We start from the raw sequence: 21,695 nt of genomic DNA on the forward strand, positions 1-21,695 counted from the left end.
AAGGTAAACATTAATGCATTAACAATGAACACTTCTAAAGCATTTTTATTCTTCATGTGAATCTGAACATATACTGATTCACTACTGATACAAAACCAAACGTTGTATCTCTTAATACTTGGCTAGTTAAATAAACTCACGAGAAGAATTCTGTTGGCAATATTGATAACGATTAATAAACTGCAGAAAATATGAATGTTTATGTTCGGGGTGTTTATAAGCTAGAGAACCATCTGGATTTCACTCCCTCGACTAGAGTCCACTGTGTCCTCCTCCACCCATCCAGCCTCCCCATCCTCCAGCCCTAAAGGATCTTAAATCATCTTAATTATTTGTTAGAAAAATAAAAACCCAGAAATGTTTAATAATAAAAAAGTGAGTTTAAGAAGCCATAAATGGGGGTTAATAATGCTTAAAGCCTCTTAACTGTGGGCGGGGCTATATTCCGTGATGCGCACAGTTGATGTTTAGGCAAACGCGCTATACCTCTTGTCGCACGTAATGATTTAATACCTTTTACGTTTTTGTTTAAAGTTGTGTTTTTCTATCGGAACAACGCGAAGAATGCGGATATGATTTGTGTTCGTGTCTTTGGTGCGTTTAATATACTGTGAGATCTTTCTTGGATTCACCATTATGTGAAGTTTTGGTGAGAATGTTGAGGAATATGACTCTTTACAGAGTATGTCCATTTGGCATCTTCTTATTGGTCTTAAACGGTAAGTGTAGAGTGTATTTTATTCGATGACATCATATTTTGTTTGTTCCTTTAAATCACCTGGACTTATAATAAATGGGAAGCTACATATAAGGCATAGCCTACGTTATATGATCATCTTTATTTAATAGGCTATGCAATTACACGCAAATATAAAAAGTAGAACTAACTCAAAAAACGTATTCCACTTTTGACTTTGCGCACGTCCTTAAAGGGATATTCCTCATCATTTACTCACCTTCGAGTTGTTCCAAATCTAGATCTCTTTGATCTGAAAAACACTGAGAAATATATTTGGAAGAATGCTTATGAACAGACAGATTTTGCCCCCTTTTGACTATATAGTAGGAAAAAGTACAATGTTAGTTAAAAGTGCCCCAGAACTGTTTGTTTGCTCTCCTTCATCCTTCAAAAAGTCTTCTTTTGTATTCAACAGAACAAAAAGAAGTATTTTATTACTACTAAGCTAGGAGTCAATTGGGGGGAAAGATCTGTTTGGTTATACGCATTCTTCCAAATATCTTTCTCTGTGTTCATCAGAACAAATAAATGTATATAGAATTGGAACAACTCAAAGTGAGTAAATGATGACAGATTTTTTTTATTTTGGGGTGAAGTATCACTTTTTTAGACTATAACTCAAAATTATATTAACAAGTAAGTGCACAATAATTTTCTCAATGTCAACCGTTGTAAACACAATAATTAACTTTAACAATTAAATAGCTGCTCCCTTAATGAAGATAATTCCATAATAAGTGATTCTTTTAGGATGCAACTAAGGTTTTCCCGCTCACATAAACACTAATGCAGATGTCTGCTAAAGATCTGGTAGATGTGTTAAAAAGTGCAGTTGTAAATCCATTCTAAAGCATAAACTATTATATACATCTTATAGATGCCTAAATGCCATCTGACAGCAAAAATCTCAGATACGTATTGCAGACCCCGTGACCCGAGGTAGTTCGGATAAGCGGTAGAAAATGGATGGATGGATGGACGTATTGCAGATGAGCAAACAATCAAAAAATACGTCAAGTAGACGTCTCCAATATGTATGTGTGCTATCAGGGAGGCTTAAGTGTTAAGAAAGTGTCTCATCTTTTTATTTAGGCCTATTAAAGAGAGCTGGAGAGGCAATATGTGCACACATAATGATATTAGTTTAAGCACGCTGCACATCATTAGGAAACGAAATCCAAATCCCAGACATTTGAAATAGGGGAGATGTCTGGTTTATTGGAGGAGATATGGTCATCCTAAAATCATTAATAAAATATACAAAGATTTGTAAAAGAAGTCGTGAAATCGCAAAACATAGAATATTAAAATGTTAAAATAATTGTTTTAATGTCATTTAAATCATGAATGTGCCATATGATGTCATGTTGCTTTGAATGTACAGTTTCAGGCTTAATATTGGCCAATTCAGAAGGTGGCCATTTTGGGTTGAAAATATTGTAATCCTTTAGCTCACGTGCCAGTTCAATCATCACTTAACAATCAGTCAGTTAGACTTTCGTTTTAGCTTCTTTATAAAAGTTTCCTAATCCTAGGTAGGTCCTACTTTTAACAATGAGGTTTTGGACTCAAGTCAAAGTTAAAGATACATGAGAGCATTTCTCTAAGTTTCATACACACCGGCCTTGAAACCTATTTATAAATGTGTTTCAGGTGTGTTTGGTGTTGATGCAGATGAAGTGAAGTCAGTGTCAGTGATGGAGGGAGATTCTGTCACTCTACCCACTGGTCTTATTCACATACAGACACAAGATCAGATGCTGTGGAGATTTGGACCTAACCAGACTCGTATAGCTGAAATCTACAAGAACATCATTGATATGTTTGACAGTAACAAGATATTTGGAGACAGACTGAAGCTGAACAATCAGACTGAATCTCTCACCATCACAAACATCAGAATCACAGACTCTGGACTTTATAAACTACAGATCATCAGTGACATCATAAAAAATTCAGACAAGATATTTAATGTTACTGTCTATGGTGAGTTTAATATCACTCTCTCTTTAAAAATAAAAGTGATTTTGAAATCATCCTGACAAATACAGTTTTGAACCCTCCCCTTTTATTCAGATGCTGCAAATTGAGCATATTTATAAATCCCTCGTTTTTATGAAAAAGTCTTACTAAATAAGATTTAAAGAGATTAGTGGCACTTAGGACTGGGCTATGTTAAACAATACCATTTTCATTTATTTTTATGATAACAGACAGTGCATCACACATTAAAAAAATTAAAGTGTTTTAATCAATGATTGGACAGATTTCTTTGGAGATATGATTTAGGCATTTTCTTTGTATTTACGACTTTGGATTTTCTATTGGGATAACTCACATTTCTTCCCTCATGGTCAGCTCATCTGCCTGTTCCTGTCATCGCTCGTATGAGCAACTCTTCAAACTGTTCTTCATCATTAGAAAGATCTTCAGTCTCAAAATGTGTGTTGTTGTGTTCAGTGATGAATGTGACACATGTGAGTCTCTCCTGGTACAAAGGAAACAGTTTATTGTCCAGCATCAATGTGTCTGATCTCAACATCAGACTCTCTCTACCTCTGGAGGTGGAATATCAGGATACAAACACATACAGATGTGTCATCACCAATCCCATGACAAACCACACACAACATCTACACATCAATGAACTCTGTGGGTCATGTCCAGGTGATGTCAATGACTTGTTTTCTATATCATATTATATAATAATAAAAATATGGTATATATTTTTTAATTATTACGATATTTATAGATTGGTTACAAAGTGAGAACATAAACAAACGTTACTGTGCACGTGCGCATTCGTGGACTGCCCTTAACTTCCGACACACTTTCGCAAACAATAAAGTGCATGTAGATTATTTCTGACAACAAGCAAAAGAAACCTAGAAGAAGCTTTACTTGGCTAAACTTGTCTCTCCAATATTTTTAATTTTGACTGCGATACCAAGCTCAACCGCTAGATGCCAATGTACCATACGGTTTCTTTAATTACAACAAAACTACAGGACCCATTCAAAAATTGTTAAATAACATACAACTAAATTCTACAAATTGTTTATTTAATACAATTATTATACGATAAAATAAAAATATGAATTAATATGAACAGAAATACAGTAGTTATATTATTAGACACTTTAGCCATACTGATAAACAAACAGAGACCGGAAGTTAACTGCAGTCCAGGCACGCTTGTCCGATGAAACCATCTTTAATATATACTACATGACTTACTACATTAATTTATTTAGTAATCTAAACTGTTAGTCTAGAACTTCTGTACAGTAAAAAGGTGACAATGAGAGCAAATATTTATGTATTTAAATACCTATTTTACATGTTTATATTTTAGATTCTTCCCGCACACATATAATTCTTGTAGGAATTATATCTGCAGTATTGCTTGTTGCAATAGTTGTTATCTACATTCTCTGCAAGAAACGCAAAACAGACCAGTTAGAAGGCAAGTCGCACACAGTTTATATGTAAGCGTTCTGTGTTCTGTTTTTATCATATGTTATACAGTGTGCAGCAATTTGTCTTTTGTAGTCCATGTCCTTGGTATTTGTAGTCTTTAATGTTTCCCAGACCTAACTGTTTTGGTGTTCCTTGTTACCCTTAATTTCAGTTTGTTTATGTACCTTAGTGTTTTTTATTTTCATTGGTCCACATTTACTCATTTTTTAGAGAAGCCAAGTTTATTTTCTGTTTGTATGTTTGCCTTTAAGTAAAGTGCACATGGATTTGTCACAACTCTCCTCTCCGTGGATTTAATGACAACATAGCATGCTGAATTCCTTCATATATATATATGAACGGAATATGTAGATTTTTGTTGATAATTTTGGTATTTGATGTGGTAGTGATTAGCGTTTATTTGTTTGACTCTTGGCTCTAGGTAATACATTAGAAGTACCTGAACATGCAGTGGAAACATCAGAAGAGGAGATGAATTACGCTGATACAAGGTTTTATAAACAAACTCCACAAAAAAAGGTAGAAGTTATACAAAGCACCAGATATATGTATATTTATGATATCATGCAAAGCAAGAAGCCACTGCTTTAAATCATCACTAGATGTTGTTTATGGTTTTATCACATGCCCGGTTTGTGTATAGTAAAAACATTCACAAGTAGAAACACAGGACATAGCATTTTTGAAAGCTGTTTGTTTTATGTCTGGGAAAAACAGTGCCTGTTGTTCTAAGTAAAGAGTCTTTGTTATTGGAACCTCCCTAAAACTCCAACCCCTGCGTTTAATGAGAAATTGATACTTTACTATCTTCTAGTTTCTTTATCTTTCAATTCCGTTGATTCTGAGAACTATGCTTTGCAGTAAAAGAATGACATCTGAGATATCTGATAGTCTGCTTTCTGAAGTCTGAACTATTAGTGCAGTTGTTGCCAATGTAGCTCATCGACACCATCATTTCAACTTCTCCTTTGTGTTTTTTTTTTTGTTTTTACAGAGAATCGTTGAATCAGACACCATTTACTCCCTAGCGATGTCATGAATCATTTAGCAGAGACTTACATGCTCCAGTATCTCATTTCAATCACATTTGTCTACTTTGAAAAAACTGGATTGCTGCAGAAGGTTTTGTTACTGAATGTATTTTCTCTAGGTTTAATGAAGTGCTTCATTTTTTTTAAGTTTGTTTGGATCGTTTGAGTCTGAAGCAGTCTTTGTAGCAAAGAAGCTCAAGGGAATTTTTCAACTGAAGTCATTTAAATATTTTTTGTTATTTGCATATGCACGCAAATGTTAAAGCACAAAAACCAGCATGACAAGTCCACTGTAGTGTTATGGTCTTTGATTGGATATTTCAGAAGCAGTTTTATGTTATTGCAATTGTATTTTGTATTTTAGCTGTGGCACTTATAGGCCTATTTATTTTGCATTTCATATTGAATTCTACAAAATGTGCACTTGACCTGTGAGCCAAACATGATCTTGCAATCCACTGTTTCATAATTTATAATATTTCGATCCTGAGTATAAAAGGCTTGTACAGTAAAGCCAAAAGAGCACACCCCATCCCAACTGTTCTTCTGCAGAGCATCATCGAATTACACTCAAAGCTCTTCTGCATCTGCTGATATTCAATATGACTCAATTTTATCCATGTCCCTTCTTTTATTCAATGTAAATCTTTTCTGTTCTCCATATCATTTCATTGTTTTATTGCTACGTGTTTGCTGCATGTGAAGAATGTAATTGTAAATGTGAAGTTTTTTTTCTCCTTGATGAAGGAAACTTTAAATGTTCAAAGGAGTTTGCAGTGTTTTCTATTCTATAAACTGTGCAAGAAATGATCAATGCCATCATCTGTTCATATAAATAAATGGCATCAATGTGGTGATGATGACTAAATGACTAAAGTGTCTCTAAAAGAGATTATTTCTTTATAAATATTTAGACGCTTCAAAGAAGTTAGCCAATACACTTGACAGATGGTGGAGTGTTATTATAAATGTACATTTTGTGTTGCACGGAAGAAGTAAGTCAATAAAGGAAGAGCAGGCCTCAGTTGTGATCTTTTAATTTCAAAAAGATGTGTAAATACCGGAAAAACAGCACAGCCTGCTGCTGAAAGTTAGAAACAACACATTAATAACCCATCAGCATTCTTATGTAAACCGAGACATTTTCTCAACAAAGCTGAATATGTCAAACAAGTTATTTGCATTAATCTCATATGCCTAATCAAAATAGTTTTCGTCATCTTGACATCAACACATTTAAACGTCAGAATTGTCAGCTTCCTCTGTCAGAATTGTCAGCTTCCTCTGTTTTACAATCCTTTAACTTCTATGGTGTGATCCCACTAGTGTTACAAACTGATATTGCAAATATTTTTATCCATCTTTTATTGTACAATCGCACTGGCATCATAACTGCATTTCTACAAAAGTGGCGTCGCCTGGTGTTAATATATGTCCATTACACATACAAACAGGCTTGGCTGATTTCGTGCGCCGCTGGAGCATGACAAGTATCGCGAGAGCGGTTTGAAATCTAGGCTATCGAATTACTCTCGCGACACTTGGTGGCATTCTGATCCAGCTATGATCGACCAGAGGTGCGCCGTTTTATAAGAAGTTTAAAAAAGGTGGTGTATAGCTACACATCTGTTAGAGACAATCTGGCAATGGAAAGTTTCAAAACTGACGATTAGTCGACAAGAAAGTGATGCCGAGAAAGTTGAGAAATGAGAGATACCTCAGTAAAAAGAGAGAGAGAGAGAGAGAGAGAGAGAGAGAGACCTCGTAGCCCATCACGTGACACTGGAGGTTGAAGTGCAGTTTATAAAAGTATACTTCTCATTCTGTTAATTACGCCATTGTATACTCACCATCATTAACTTTAAACTGCATAAGCTTCAAATTAAATGTCGTTTTTGTTTATTACACAACTCGACCATGTAGACAATCCAGATGGCTGAAAGCTCTTCCTGCTCTGATGGTGCTACTGATCATAGTATTAAATGCAAGCTGGAGCCAGAATAACACACACCTTATCTTGGATCAAACTCTAGTTTTTTTAATTATGTGACTATTTACCAGTGTTATTGAGGTGCAATATAATATGAACAGAATTCCATTGATATACCCCTCGCCTTGAGTATTAATATGTTCATCCTTATCACATTGGCTTAATGGTGGTGGAAAAATGATGCCAAGTCTGTGTACGCACAATATAAATAGAAATGCTGCTTGTAAATTCAACCGATGTGTTGTTTGAATGGGTTTAAATGGGCAGTTTTGTAGGCTTTAAGGTAAAGACAATTAGCAGTCCTTTAAAGTAAGATATTGCCAAGAGTCATAAGCTGCTGCATCAACTCTCATCCACTGTCAGGTGTGTTTTTTAGAAATGTATTATGTTAAGGTGTCATGGTTATCATTTAAAATGTGCATTATTATTGTAGCCTTGATGCTGTAGGCTATTATAGAATCAGAAAATAAAGTATTACAGATTTCTGTTTACATAAATATCATTACTTGCAGATACAACACAGCGTTTAGGGGTCTAAGCACTGACGATTTGATGTATCGCACATGATTTAATTCCACCACTGGTTATTTTTTGTAACAGAGTTGTCTTTAGAGTCTTAATAAAGAAGATACACTCTGAGAACAGGTTTCTGTCTTTTCCATGAACCAGACTGGTAGACCAGCTTAAACTAACTAGATGGTTTTTAAAAGTCTAACTTTTGACCCTACACTTTCTTCTCTGCTTGCACCACACTGTAATTAAGAGGAAGGGGCTGTGTACTGATCTGTGTTTGAAAAGGCACCAGCCCAGGACGACTGTCAGAGGGACCGACACCCTTGCCCACCACCTGGACTTCACTCCCTCGACTTGAGTCGTGTCCGACTCTACCTATCCAACCTCCTCATCCTCTAGCCCTAAATGATCTCACATCGTCTCAATTATTTGTTATATGAAATAAAACCCTGAAATGTTTAGTAATAACAGAAGTGAGCTCAAGAAGCCACAAATGATGGTTGAATGTGTTTATAGCCTCTTAACTGTGGGCGGGGCTATATTGCGTGATGAACACAGTTGATGTGAACGCAAACGCGCTGTACTTCTTGTCACTCGCACATGATTTAATATCTTTTACTTTATTGTTAAATGTTGTTTTTCTATCGGGACAACACGAATGGACTCTGATGCGGATATTATTTGTGTTCGTGTCTTTGGTGCGTTTTATGCACTGTGAGATCTTGGATTCATCGTCATGTGAAGTTTATTTATCTTTTGGTGAGAATGTTGAGGAATATGACTCCTTACAGAGTATCTTCGTTTGGGCTCTTCTTATTGGTCTTAAACGGTAAGTGTAGACCTATATTTTATTCGGTGACATCATCTTTTGTTTGTTCCTTTAAATCACCTGGACATGTTTAAAGTTGCTGTTGACGAGGCTGTCGCATATCATAATTAAAGTTAATCTACCTATAAGGCTATAGCCTATGTTATATGATCATCTTTATTTTATAGTCTATACAATAACACACAATTATAAAAAGTAGAACGTACTTTAAAAACGTATTCTACTTTTGAAGTTAAACACGTCTCACCTTCGAGTTGTTCCAAATCTGTATTGATCTCTTTGTTCTGAAGAACACTGACAAATATATTTGGGAGAATGCTTAGGGGAAAGTGGGGTGAGTTGTGCCAGTTTTTACTCAACATGACTTTAAAGCGAGGCCATGACCGTAATGCGTTCAACTTAAGAATGTACATATATTTCAGGATGTGGTACATCCCATAGAACAGTAATTTTGAATCTGAAATAAATTGTTTCAGAAATATAGCTTTTGGGGAAAAAGTGGTCTTGCGGTTAACTTGACCCTGATGCGGGGTAAGTTGTGCCTTTGGTGAGAATACGGGGTAAATTGTGCCAGAGATTTCTTAAGTAAAACAGAACATTTTTATGTAATGAACTATAGTGCTATATGAAAGCAAGACAAATTCAATACAATATTACTCATTTAAGGTTTATTTAGATATTGTCACACTATTAAACTGTTGGAAAAGGTCATATTTTGTAGTTTTTGAGAAAACACAAAAAAATGTAATACACAATATGTTATATTTGTGAATCATATCAGGCAAAAAGGCTTTGGCAATAGATGCCTGTTGACATACATGGAACGCTGTTTGTCAATTATGTAACATGAGAATAAAGCGACTATTTTCTAAACATCCCATTGCCACTTAAAAACTGAATAAAACTTCTCTTTAATAACGTAGTGCAAACTCAAAACTGAAATCAGTGTTAGATAAATTAAACAAATAGCAGGTAAATCAGGTATGGACATCAAGGTGGTCTGGATCTGGCCTACTACTTAACATCCCACTTCTCAATTCCACAAGAGGAGTTGAAGCCCTGTCTGTCTTCCGTTTATAAGTGCGTGGCATGATGGTTTTTGGTCTAAAATTCAGAATATCACATAGTTTAAGTGCTAAAATGTAAAAGTTCAATGTACAATTACAAATTAATAATATGTTGATAATAATCATAAGTGGGGGTGAGTTGTGCCACTGGCACAACTTAACCCAGGCCCTTTGGCACAAATCACCCCACACCCCCAAGAGTGAAAAACTAGCATGGTCCAGCAGTCAAGAGCTAATATAATGCTAACTGTATAAACTCATTGTGTAGCCTGCTAAAGCACTAAACATGTTTGAAATGTTTTTCAAACTTGTCTATAATTGTTCAGACACTACAATCAAAAAACCTTGATCATAGAAATTTACTTTAAAAGGGAAAAAAACGTTTTTTTAGCAAAAATGTGTTTACCTGTCATGCCATGAGTCTCTCTTCTTTGCAGGCTGAGTAAAATGGATGGCTTTTCAAAATGATGTGGTCACATGACTAATTTCTTCTATGGTTTTCCAGAAACAAGGTGTGGAACTATTTCCCCCCTGGCACAAACCACCCCAGTCTCCCCTATTACTGACAGATTTGCCTCCTGTTGACTATATAGTAGGAAAAAATACAATGGCAGTCAAAAGTGCAGCAGAACTGTTTTTTGCTCTCCTACATTCTTCAAAATGACTTCTTTTGTGTTCAACAGAACAAAAATAAGTATTTTATTACTACTAAGCTAGAAGTCAATGGGGGAAAGATTTGTTTGGTTATACACATTCTTCAAAATATCTCTCTCTGTGTTCATCAGAGCAAAGAAATTTATATAGAATTGGATCAACTCGAAGGCGAGTAAATGAAGACAGAGTTTTAATTTTGGGGGGGAGTGTCACTTTACTAGACTATAACACAAAACAAATATGAGTTCGGGTGTTTTTAACCTAGAGATGTTGGAAACCCCTGAATCTCACTCTCTCGACTCGAGTCCATTGAATCGTGTAACCCCAGAGTGCAGTTTGGACGAGGGGACGGTAGGACACATATAGGGGGACCGTCATTTGTCGCCCCGCCCACTTCAACTTTTCAGTGGTTTATGATCATAAGGAGCTTATTCGTATTGAGAAGTGTGATCTTTTTACAGCTTATTGGTTCATACAAGTATGATGATGACAATACAAAGAGAGTTAAATCATCTAACATCTATTTATTTAACTTAATATTTTAAAGTTTATCATTATGTTCGAGAACTAATGTGGCATGGGCAGTGACATTGTGTGACAGGTATGTCAACAATCTCCAACAAACACGAAGCACCACACCATTTAAACCAGAGAAGAACATGTTTTAACATATTAAACTTTGTTCGCTTTGTAATTTGTTTGGAAATAACACACCTGTAAAAGACACCACATTACTCTTATTTAAGGCAAGGACATTTATGGACACCATTGTGACCGGATGCAGCGCCTATTAATAATATGTGTCGTTATAAAACCGTAAATCATAAAAAAATTATGAATTAAGCAGAATCCATAGTGTAAGAATGTAAAATTCTTATGTCCCCTTGTCTAAATAATATTCTACGGTTGAATAGTCTAATCGACGGAACACACAGAGTTTCAGGATCCTGGAGACAAAGTTTGACACCGACACAAGTTCTTGTTCAATCAGAGTCCAATGTTTATTGTTTTCGGACTACTATTTATAAGTTTGAACCAGGAGGTGTCATATAAAACCACCAAAGCAGTGGAAAATCACCAGACTTTCTGTTTAGTCTTATTCCTCCTGAACAATCAGATATGATTACATATTTAATATTACAATAACAAAACAATTGTCCCTACGCATCATTAGGAACCTTGAGATGGAGAACAACAGCTACTTATATAGACATAAGACAGCATAAGATCCGACAGAACTGTCAACGAGGTTAAACAACAAGAAAGTAAGGAGCAAATATTATGAATAGAAGTAAATAATAAAATAAAGGAATGAATACATATGATGAATATTGGAATAAATACAGATGCAGTATTTGTGGAGGACAGGACGAAATCCTGATTCTCACGCATAGCTAATCCAGGCTATATGTTTTTATAAATTTGTGTGTCTGTGGAATCGAACCCACGATCTTTTGCTAAACTGTGCCACAGGGGACACACAAATCCTTTTAACTAATCTCTGCAGCTACAGTATGAACAACATATCCTGCAATATCTGCGATAATATCAATGACAACTATGTCAATTCTGCTACTCTTTATTTGTGTATCATAGCGTATTAAGACAGAAGTTTGGCAGTACACAAAGTAGAATTTGCTGTCAAAAGCAGATTCCTAGATGGAGAACATATTAAGAGTTTTGATTTAGTCTGCATTCCGTTTAATATAAAACAAACTGCAGTGTTTGTTTTGATTTAATCCATAATAACTCTGAAAATACAGCTCACTATCATAATAAAATCATGTTCACATATGATTTTTTTAAACGGAGACTCTTCAGTATTTGTGTTCGTGCGTATATATTTCTTTAATGTTTGTTAGGAACCCAAACTTTGCTGTATTGTTGACATTTCTACTTAATGGAACTTTCCATAGACGTATCCTCGTTCTTTCTCTTGTTGTTATTATGTTGTTGATTGCAGCTGTTGACTACTTTCTCGTTCACACTTGTCTAAACCAAGCTGTTCCTAATCATGAAACAACGAAAAGTTGAAGTGGGTCGGGCGAAACATGTCATTTCGGTCCATTTCATTGGCGCGGAGCGTTAAAATTCATGCGTTAGGTATGTCAAAGGTTGAGCATTTGTTTGCAAACATCGCCGGGCGGTAGCCAATCGCATTAACAGTGGGCAAGCCAAAATTCTTGCTTAATCCGCCTCATCAGCCAAATAGGGCTTTGGGCGGGGCTATATTGCGTGAAGCGCACAGTTGATGTGAACGCAAACGAGCTGCAGTTCGTGTCGCACGCACTTGATTTAATATATTTTACTTTATTGTTAAATGTGTGTTTTTCTATCGGGACAACAGGAATGGGCTATGATTCGGTTATGTTTTGTGTTCGTGTCTTTGGTGCGTTTAATATACTGTGAGATATTTCTTGGATTCACCATTATGTGACGTTTTGGTGAGAATGTTGAGGAATATGACTCCTTACAGAGTAACTTCATTTGGGCTCTTCTTATTGGTCTTAAACGGTAAGTGTATAGGCTATATTTTATTCGGTAACAACATATTTTTTATCTTTCAACGAGTGATTTGTATTTATTCACTAATTTTAAGAGAGACACGTTGAACTCGTTTTATCTATATACACACAGTTAAGATGCTCAGGTTTTCACGGGAAGTGCCAATAAACGCTGGACAGACTATTTGAAAAAGTTTTCATATTTGACCCACTAACGCAAAGTAAGAACGTACTCAAGACACTTTCAATTGGTCGCACATAATACACGTCAAAATATATATCTGTCAAATACTGCACACTTAGACCGAGCGGCGTACATCAAAGTACCGCGAGAGCAACTTCTGTAGACTATTAGGCTCGTTTGAAATGGACAAATTATGCGCAGAACCGATCACCGGTGATCAGCGCAAGATGCATACAGGTGTTAGAAATGTGTCCGAGTTACGTCCGCCTTGCTCTAATGTCATGCCTGGGTGTGGAAAAAAACTCTCGCGGCGGACAGGCAGCTGCATCGGATTCTTCAGTCCGACGCAGTTTCTCGCTCCGAGTTGTCGGATCGATCCTGAAATATCGTTACTTCCGATGCTGAGGTTGTATCGAAAAGGATCGATCCTAACATAAAAACATCGATACTAATGTGTTTTTACTACAGACTTTATCTATTTACTAATGTGGCTAATAATTGTATAATAAAGAAGAACTATTTATCCCATACACCATGTTTTGCAGACGTTGCTCCTCCCCTCCGGTTTGTAGTCCGCTATCACGTGACTAAGGAGCGCCAAGCGCAAGCACGCAGCTGCAGCCAGCGAAAAGAATAAAAACACTGCGAACTCCGATGTATGACAGTGGGCCTTTGGGCATAAAAATGTATGAAAGGGAAATTTAATTTATTATATTATTGTGTCCAAATAGCACTGAACAAAAACGGAAGGGCACTTTTAAAAGGTTTGTTCTTCAGTAATAATTTTGCGCACTTTGTTTTTTTATAAAGCTAGAGAAGTAGTAGGCTACTAGGATAGGGATTTTTTTGTTATATATCGGTTTCGTGTTCTGTTAATCTGTTATTGTTACTATTTTCCAGTAATAATTTGGTGCAAAGTTCATGCTTGCAAATTCTATTTCAGGAATAAATAAATATTTATTTGGATTAAATTATGCCTTATGTTTTAACATCTACATGATTAATTAGCCTATATGCACATTAAGAGCACAAATCACAAAATATTTCAGTGGTCATGAAAATGTATTGAGATTTGGCAAATTAATGATGCATTCATCTGATAAATCATGAAATTTCATCCACAGAAAAGTAGACGTAAATTCAAGTGAATGCTTCTAAAAGTATTGGTATCTGTATCGATATCGGCAATACTGGCCCTGCATTTACTTGGTATCGGAACGATACAAAATTTTACAGTATCGCCCAACACTACGTGTTGCCAATCCATCAAAACACACACAAATATAATTATATTATATAACACTGTACAGCATCTTGAAATGATGTGTGGCTTGCTTCAAAAACCATGTAGGCCATTTATATGTAGGCCTTTTAGAAAGTCTGATATGACTTTGAAAGTCAGAAGGACTGTACAAATTGACCACTTGTCATAACGCAATTCACTTGTAAAAAGTATTACGTCGTCTGATATAGACAAATTCATGGGAATTGGTGTATTTGCATACAGGGTCGGTTGTCTTTCAATGTTGCACACAAATACAGTAGTTGACTATAAATCACACCATTGTCACATATAACTATGAATCCTCCCCAAAGTGTAATGCACAGGAGAAGTTATTAGTTAACAGTTAAGTAACCTACAAGTGGTAAACAACATTACATTTTAAAGTGATAAATTTTCCTGGTAAACTGTTGTTGTTGTGTTTCAGGTGTGTTTGGTGTTGATGCAAATGAAGTGAAGTCAGTGTCAGTGATGGAGGGAGATTCTGTCACTCTACACACTGGCCTTACTCGCATACAGACAGATGTAGAGATATTTTGGCAGTGTGTTAATCCAGGGACTCGCATAGCTGAAGTCAATACACATGATGGCAGCTCTATATATGATGATGGGAGATTTAAAGGCAAATTACATCTGAACAATCAGACTGGATCTCTCACCATCACAAACGTCAGAATCACAGACTATAGACTTTATAAACTACAGATCATTGGGGAAAATAAAACATCAAACAGGAGGTTCCATGTTAATGTCTATGGTGAGTTTTTCTCTGAAAAAATTATATAAATCGAATGTGACTAATTTTAATTACTTGTTTTGGTTTGGTTTTTCAGCTCGTCTGCCTGTTCCTGTCATCATCAGAAACTCTTCAAACTGTTCTGCTTCATCAGAAAGATCTTCAGTGTCAAAATGTGTGTTGTTGTGTTCAGTGATAAATGTGACACATGTGAGTCTCTCCTGGTACAAAGGAAACACTTTATTGTCCAGCATCAGTGTGTCTGATCTCAACATCAGACTCTCTCTACCTCTGGAAGTGGAATATCAGGATAACAACACATACAGATGTGTCATCAACAACACCATCACAAACCACACACAACATCTAGACATCAATGATCTCTGTCAACCGTGTCCAGGTAGAACATATTTTATTTATTGAATTGATCTATTGCCCATCTTCTTCTGACATAATTGTTCAAAAAACTATAATTTGTTTTTATTTGTCCATGCCTAATAATATAGTTTGGGTTATTGTACTTACATTACATTGCATTAGATTCAAACTAAATGTCTTTTTTGTTTATTACAGAACTCTACCGTTTACGATGCAAATGGTTGATACCTCTTCCTGCTTTGATGCTGCTACTGATCATATTATTGATCATAGTATTGATCAGTCAAAAACATTTTTTTATCTCACACTGTGTATCTCACACAAAAATTTGTGCTGTGTGAATGCAAGCTAGAGCTAGAATACTACATATTTGATATTAGATCAGACTCTGGTGGCAATGCTTGATCGATCCTAAAATGTTATGATTTTTCTACAAAGTAATTATATGACTATTTACCGGTGTTATTCAGGTGCAATATAATATGAACAAATTCTATTGATATACCCTTTGAGTATTAAAATGTTCATCCTTATTATATTGGCTTTATGTGCCAAATGATGCCAAGTCTGTGTACGCACAGAAATGCTGCTTGTAAATTCAACCGATGTTGTTTGAATGGGTTCAAATGTGCAATTTAGTAGGCTTTATGTACAGACAGTGTATACAGTACCTTAAAGTAAGATATTGCCAAGAGTCATAAGCTGCTGTATCAACCCTCATCCACTGTCAGGTTTGTTTTTTTATGTTTAATATTCGCATTATTATTGTAGCCTTGATGCTGTAGACAATTCTAGAATCAGAAAATGAATTATTACAGATTTCTGTTTACTTAAAAAATCAGCACTTTCACATGCAATATATTTTATGGTGACTGTGACTATGATAACTGACGATTTAATGTATCGCACATGATTTAATGTCTTTAGAGTCTTAATAAAGAAAATACGTACATAGAGTTCGCCATGTTCTTTCTACAGTAGCCTAAATAAACTTCTCTACAGAACGCATTTCATAAATATGTTATCTTCTTCAGCAAAGAAGACAAAACAACGACACCCTAGTCCTGTGTCAGCCACCATAGTGCTTCAATAGAGGGGCGGAATGAGCTTTTGGTTGCAATTTGCAACTTCACTGCTACATAGTACTTTAAATCAACTTTGAATGTTGGCGGGAAACACACAATGTTGTGTAGTGAAACAATGTATCCACGAAACGGACACTTAATAAGGTGTTGTATTTAGGAAGTCTTAAAACGGGAAAATCCAACTCACTTTTATTAAGTCTTGGGTTCGTACTCCATACAAAGTAAAATGCAGTTGGACAGAGAACTGTATGACAAACAACTGTATGACTTTACAGACGTAAGTGACAGTGAAAAGTATAAATAGATAGTATGTAAAAAAGGGACAATAAACATCATACACATATGGACACTATATATACAAGATATACACATTAGACGTTAAACATACACATTAAATATGCAGGTGTCACGAATGTGTATGTATATACTAGATCAACCAGATATAGGCATGTGAGTTTGGTAATGGATGGTTATTGCATAAGGTGCAATCCATGATGCATTGTAGTCAATGAAACTGTAGTGCATGGTAAAAGGAAGTGTGAGCTTGTGGAGAGCATCAGTTTTTGATGTTGAGCATTCTAATAGCCCGAGAAAAGTCCTTCAGCCAGTTTGTGCAGGACCGGATTCTCCGTCTGCCTGAAGGCAGCAAGGAGAGCAGCCTGTGATTCGGGTGGCTGGAATCACTGATGATATTCCTGGCTTTCCTCATACACCGCCTGGTGTAGATGTCCTGGAGAGTGGGAAGCTCATCTCCCACAATACGACAGCAGTTTGCACAACCCTCTGCAATACTTTGCGGTTGCCGGCAGTGCTGTTTCCATACCAGGAAGTAATGCAGCCAGTTAGAATGCTCTTAACTGTGCATGTATAAAAGGTTCTGAGGATTTTTTGGCTCATACCAAACTTCCTCAGGCGCCTGAGAAAAAAGTGGCGTTGGCGTGCCTTCTTTAGCACTGGATCAGTGTGAACAGTCCATGTATGATCATCAGAGATGTAGACCCCTAGGGACTGCTTACCCGTTCCACAGGTGTCCCGTCGATTGTGATCGGGTTGTGTTCCTTGTCCTGCCTCCAAGGATGGTTTGCTGATCGGGCCGATGGGGGGAGTACCCAAGGTACCATAAACATGTCTTACGATACTATACCAGCTGAAATATCTCGATACCAAGTATCATGATGCTGTGCCATGTTCATTATTCAAATCTATACAAAAGCACAGTTTTAGATTGAACATTTTGTATTTACTACAGCTGTATAACTGTGAACTGTATTATACTTTGCACTAGACTATGTTGTTATATTAACTGTAGTTATTGGTTAAATTGTAGTAAATACTGTAGTATACTTAAATATTTACTACGGTAAGACTCAAAAACACTAGTGTCTAAGAGTTTTAGTAGTTTACTGTTGTAAATACTAAAGTACACTAGATCATTTTTCAAGTGGGAACTAATTCAGATGTGGGCCAAATTTCATTGATACAGCAGTCTTTAAGGGAAATATTAGGCTTACTTTAAATGCAGAACTAAGACGGCCATTAGGTGGCGTCAATTTTCCACAGAGTTTGAAATCGTTATCTCGTCCGAGTCATTCAAAACATGCATTCTTTTAGGAGATAAACACCACAAAACTGCAGATGTAAGTGTTCACATGAATATTAATGCGCATATACAACATACCACGGGACTGCGATACCGTTTAAAAAATAGAGATGCATAAACCGTGCAACCCTACCAAGGGGCCCTTGACTACTATGAGGCCGAAGAGGCCCTGGGCCATTGGTACAGAGAACTATGGTGTTTTTTCTAAGTATATTAAATAAAATATGAGTTTTCTCATATAAAAGGCTACATTTATAGTTTATAAATATATGACATTTTGTTCTTATATAAAAGCATACATTTAAGATAGTTATAGAAGTTCATGTACTTCTCTGATTTTAACAAAGGCAATGGGCCTCATAGGATGGGCATCGAGCAGATATGGACCTCACATCTGCTTAGCATCACACACACACACCTTTGAAGACACTACACTGTAAAAAACAACCTACAAAATGTACTCAATAAAATTGAGGTAACAATTTGCACTCACTTTAAAGGAGTATATTCTACCCCATATTTTTGAGTAAAGAGTACCTAAATTTAGTAATTACTAAAGTAATTACTTAATAAAATTGGGTAATGTTTACCTTTTGACCGCAGGTATTGCTCATCTACCAAATTATTATTAGTAATATATAGCCAATATAAATAATTAAATGTTACTCATTAAGAGATGGTTGAATTTACTTAAAAACGGTGAAAGGTCATTGCAATAAAAACATTTCAATGAATTCAATTACAACTTTATTTTGTAAATAATGAAATCCTCTTACACTCAATTTCTAATAACATACCACATCACTTCTATAAATTACTCCTAACATTTCAAAATAAACAAGGACTGCTGACACAAACATTTCATCTTTTAAACATTAGACACTAATGCAAGTGCAAAAGACCCCTTCTACATTCAAGTTGAATTACAACTATTTTTCACATTACAAATTCATGAAAATGTTCTATTTAAAAACAAACTACTGTCTTCACTGGATGTCAGAATATACATTAGAAGCAACATTTCCTATACATACAACTATAACATTTTGTCCTTTTAAACAACAAGCAACTATTATCCTATGCATTGTGGTTTTGCAGTGGTTGCAACACAAGATCTGTAATGAAAGGCAGATCACATGCTATAGCATGTGGATTGACATGCTATTGGGACACAAAGATGCATTTCATATTTTTTAATATTAAACGCTAACTAATGCAAGTACAAAAGAGCCCTTTTACATTCAAATTCAAGTAACACAAAACTATTGCAAACTCATTTAAATAAAATATAAATAGTTTTCGCTGGATGTCAAAATATACATTCATAGCAATATTCTTATTCTTAACATCAATTTCAATTGAGATAAAAGTCATCGTTGAAATTCTTACATTTTCCATCCAAAAATGTCTTTGTTGGCTAAAGCAAATGTACAGTAAAAAAAAAGCTTATTCCCTAATCTTACGTTTAAAGGTTTGGACCTTCTTGAGGGGGTTTGCTCCATCAAGTTCCAAAAAAAGCTTTTTGAACATTTCAAAACTGTACTTCAGGTTTCTTGGATACTCCATGTTCAGTGCATATATCATTCCCATCAACAGTATCCATGCTGTGGTTCTGATTCCACACCCGCTCAAAACTTTGCTGCCTTCCATTACTATAGACACATCTGATGGGTCCTGCTCAGCTGTGGGATTATGCATCACCAGCACTTTTATTTCTAGGTATGTTCGCTTCTGACGTTCTCCTACCAGTTAAAAATAAAAACAAAATGCATGTCAATTTTCACATTAGTTAAATAAACATTATTCACATATCCTCTTTTGTTGTGAGTTCTGTCTCCATCACAAATCCACGGTAGTCACCACCTATATAATCTAATGCTGGACAATTAAAAATAAACAAGCAAAGTGCACAACTTTAAACATTATAATGATGTACAGCAGTTTAAAGTAAGAAACATTTTCAAGAAATTTAACGTACTTGGGTGCAAAAGAAAGTACGAAGATTCACATGAACAGCCGTGAATTACAGCTGATACGGCTCCTAATAGGTCTTGTTCTGCGACTCGTCAGCGCCTCACTGGTGCTGATAACAAAACAGCGCCACCATTGTGGCGTTATGGCGCAACTGCATTTATAAATGACAGTCTGTTGAATGCACCCGACATAATTTTGGCGAGAGTCTGAGGTGTCACGCATTTTTTTCGCTGTACGAATCGCCTAACGTTACAGGCAGAGACGATTCTAGGTTTCCACTATTAGGGGGCTCAGCCTCCAATGATGATGCATACAGTATATATAAACCCACTCCTTAAGCACCACACATAACGTTACATGACTTAAATTAGGCCCTGTCAGCCTGTGGCGCCGAGAAAATAGGGGTATTACACAGAGTCGTAACTTTTTTTAAACCCAAAGAAGAAAATAATGGTAGAGCTAACATTTAAGTTAGATCACATTTGCTTAAATGATGATATAAAGAAGTTGAACAAAAACTTAACGGAGGCTCCACAAATCCTTTCATCGAATCTGAAGAGGATGCGTCACGTGATTCCTGATTTCCCGCCGGGACGTTGATGCATGCGGCCTCTGCAGTGTCATAGCTAATATTTTCGGGTAAATTTTACCTTGTTTTTTTAAGTTCCCATTATTACTCATAAAAAGTAGGTAGTGTAGGTAGAATGTACCTATTAATATATATTTTATTTTCTAACCAATATTTTAAGCTACAATTTAACTGATTTTAATGGGTTGTATTTAACACTGTCCAGAATCGTTTTTTACAGTGTAGTTGGTACTAGCTAAGGACGAACACACTATACACTATTATATTGATTTAAGCACATGTTTACCTTTTCGATACACTAAACACTAATCCAGGTGTTGTAATTGACAACGTGACATATAGCTGAATTTCTTTTTTAAGCGTTTAATAGGTTTTGCCAAAGTTAAATACTGATATATGGAGCTTGACATTTAACTCTGGAAGGTAAGAAAAGGATGGACTAAGGTGACGTCATGTGAAACCTGATTGGTTTAAACGGTGATAACAACGTGAGAACAATTTTTAAAAGATGGAGTCAGATATGTATTAGTCAGACATCTTCAGATGAACTCTGTATGTCTCTCTTTGCCTTGTTTGAACAAATCAAAGATTGAAACCCTTGAAACATGGCTTCTTGGTCTTCATGATTTCTCTCAACATTTGATGATCGATTTCGCCCGGGCAGAACACAACAACAATTAAAGCAAATGTTTATCTATATTAAATATATGGGCTCCATAGTCTATACAAGGCCTCTGTGGATACGATGTAAACGAGGAGATGATCCTCGATGATTTTTAAATAAAAAATGAATTTATGAATTATATAACAGCACATTTAAATAGCATTTTTTGAATCTATTCCTTAATGATATGATGTTTACAGACATTTGTCAAAGGGGTATTTTACGGTCAAAATCATTTTTTATGTGATGCATTAAATACGTCTACATTTGACAGTTAATTAAAGATGTGTGTTTGATATGCATCATAACCGTGATGACAAGAGTAATCAGAAACCTGTTCACTTCTGTGCAGTAAGTATTATGAGCAAACAAATGATGGAGCAAATAAAGGACGGA

General features: G+C 35.8%; 2 protein-coding genes and 1 long non-coding RNA gene across 5 annotated transcripts; 2 read left to right on the forward strand and 1 right to left on the reverse strand.

The window, feature by feature from the left end:
• Positions 1 to 465: 465 nt before the first annotated feature.
• LOC130429387 (carcinoembryonic antigen-related cell adhesion molecule 6-like) lies at positions 466 to 6,274 on the forward strand. 2 transcript variants are annotated; one of them, XM_056757920.1, is made up of 6 exons: positions 466 to 719; positions 2,393 to 2,725; positions 3,098 to 3,406; positions 4,095 to 4,205; positions 4,641 to 4,738; positions 5,214 to 6,274. In XM_056757920.1, the coding sequence occupies exons 1-6, from the start codon at positions 656 to 658 to the stop codon at positions 5,256 to 5,258; spliced, it is 960 nt and encodes a 319-aa protein (XP_056613898.1). In that variant the 5' UTR covers positions 466 to 655; the 3' UTR covers positions 5,259 to 6,274. The 2 variants fall into 2 exon arrangements, with proteins under 2 accessions (XP_056613898.1, XP_056613900.1); XM_056757922.1 differs by lacking the exon at positions 4,095 to 4,205.
• A 2,053-nt stretch (positions 6,275 to 8,327) lies between these two features.
• LOC130430232 (uncharacterized) lies at positions 8,328 to 16,307 on the forward strand. 2 transcript variants are annotated; one of them, XM_056759265.1, is made up of 4 exons: positions 8,328 to 8,582; positions 14,701 to 15,030; positions 15,107 to 15,409; positions 15,583 to 16,307. In XM_056759265.1, exons 1-4 carry the CDS (start codon positions 8,519 to 8,521, stop codon positions 15,726 to 15,728), a joined length of 843 nt encoding a protein of 280 aa, XP_056615243.1. In that variant the 5' UTR covers positions 8,328 to 8,518; the 3' UTR covers positions 15,729 to 16,307. The 2 variants fall into 2 exon arrangements, with proteins under 2 accessions (XP_056615243.1, XP_056615242.1); XM_056759264.1 differs by lacking the exon at positions 8,328 to 8,582 and adding an exon at positions 12,390 to 12,817.
• A 2,499-nt stretch (positions 16,308 to 18,806) lies between these two features.
• On the reverse strand, positions 18,807 to 20,114 carry LOC130430476 (uncharacterized). The gene is made up of 2 exons (XR_008907814.1): positions 20,051 to 20,114; positions 18,807 to 19,814 (listed from the first exon to the last, which is right to left on the reverse strand). It is a non-coding gene; the product is annotated as an uncharacterized LOC130430476 (long non-coding RNA).
• Positions 20,115 to 21,695: the final 1,581 nt, after the last annotated feature.

Source organism: Triplophysa dalaica, chromosome 10 (assembly GCF_015846415.1).
Source record: "Triplophysa dalaica isolate WHDGS20190420 chromosome 10, ASM1584641v1, whole genome shotgun sequence".
Taxonomy (NCBI): Eukaryota; Metazoa; Chordata; class Actinopteri; order Cypriniformes; family Nemacheilidae; genus Triplophysa; species Triplophysa dalaica.

What these genes read in the sequence shown, in the direction of transcription:
- LOC130430232 (XM_056759265.1), top strand. Translation starts at nt 8,519, where the DNA reads ATGTTGAGGAATATGACTCCTTACAGAGTATCTTCGTTTGGGCTCTTC. An exon ending in GTTCCATGTTAATGTCTATG is followed by an intron (nt 15,031 to 15,106) that starts GTGAGTTTTTCT and finishes TTGGTTTTTCAG; the next exon opens with CTCGTCTGCCTGTTCCTGTC. An exon ending in TCTCTGTCAACCGTGTCCAG is followed by an intron (nt 15,410 to 15,582) that starts GTAGAACATATT and finishes TGTTTATTACAG; the next exon opens with AACTCTACCGTTTACGATGC.
- LOC130429387 (XM_056757920.1), top strand. Translation starts at nt 656, where the DNA reads ATGTTGAGGAATATGACTCTTTACAGAGTATGTCCATTTGGCATCTTC. An exon ending in CTTCTTATTGGTCTTAAACG is followed by an intron (nt 720 to 2,392) that starts GTAAGTGTAGAG and finishes AATGTGTTTCAG; the next exon opens with GTGTGTTTGGTGTTGATGCA. An exon ending in ATTTAATGTTACTGTCTATG is followed by an intron (nt 2,726 to 3,097) that starts GTGAGTTTAATA and finishes CCTCATGGTCAG; the next exon opens with CTCATCTGCCTGTTCCTGTC.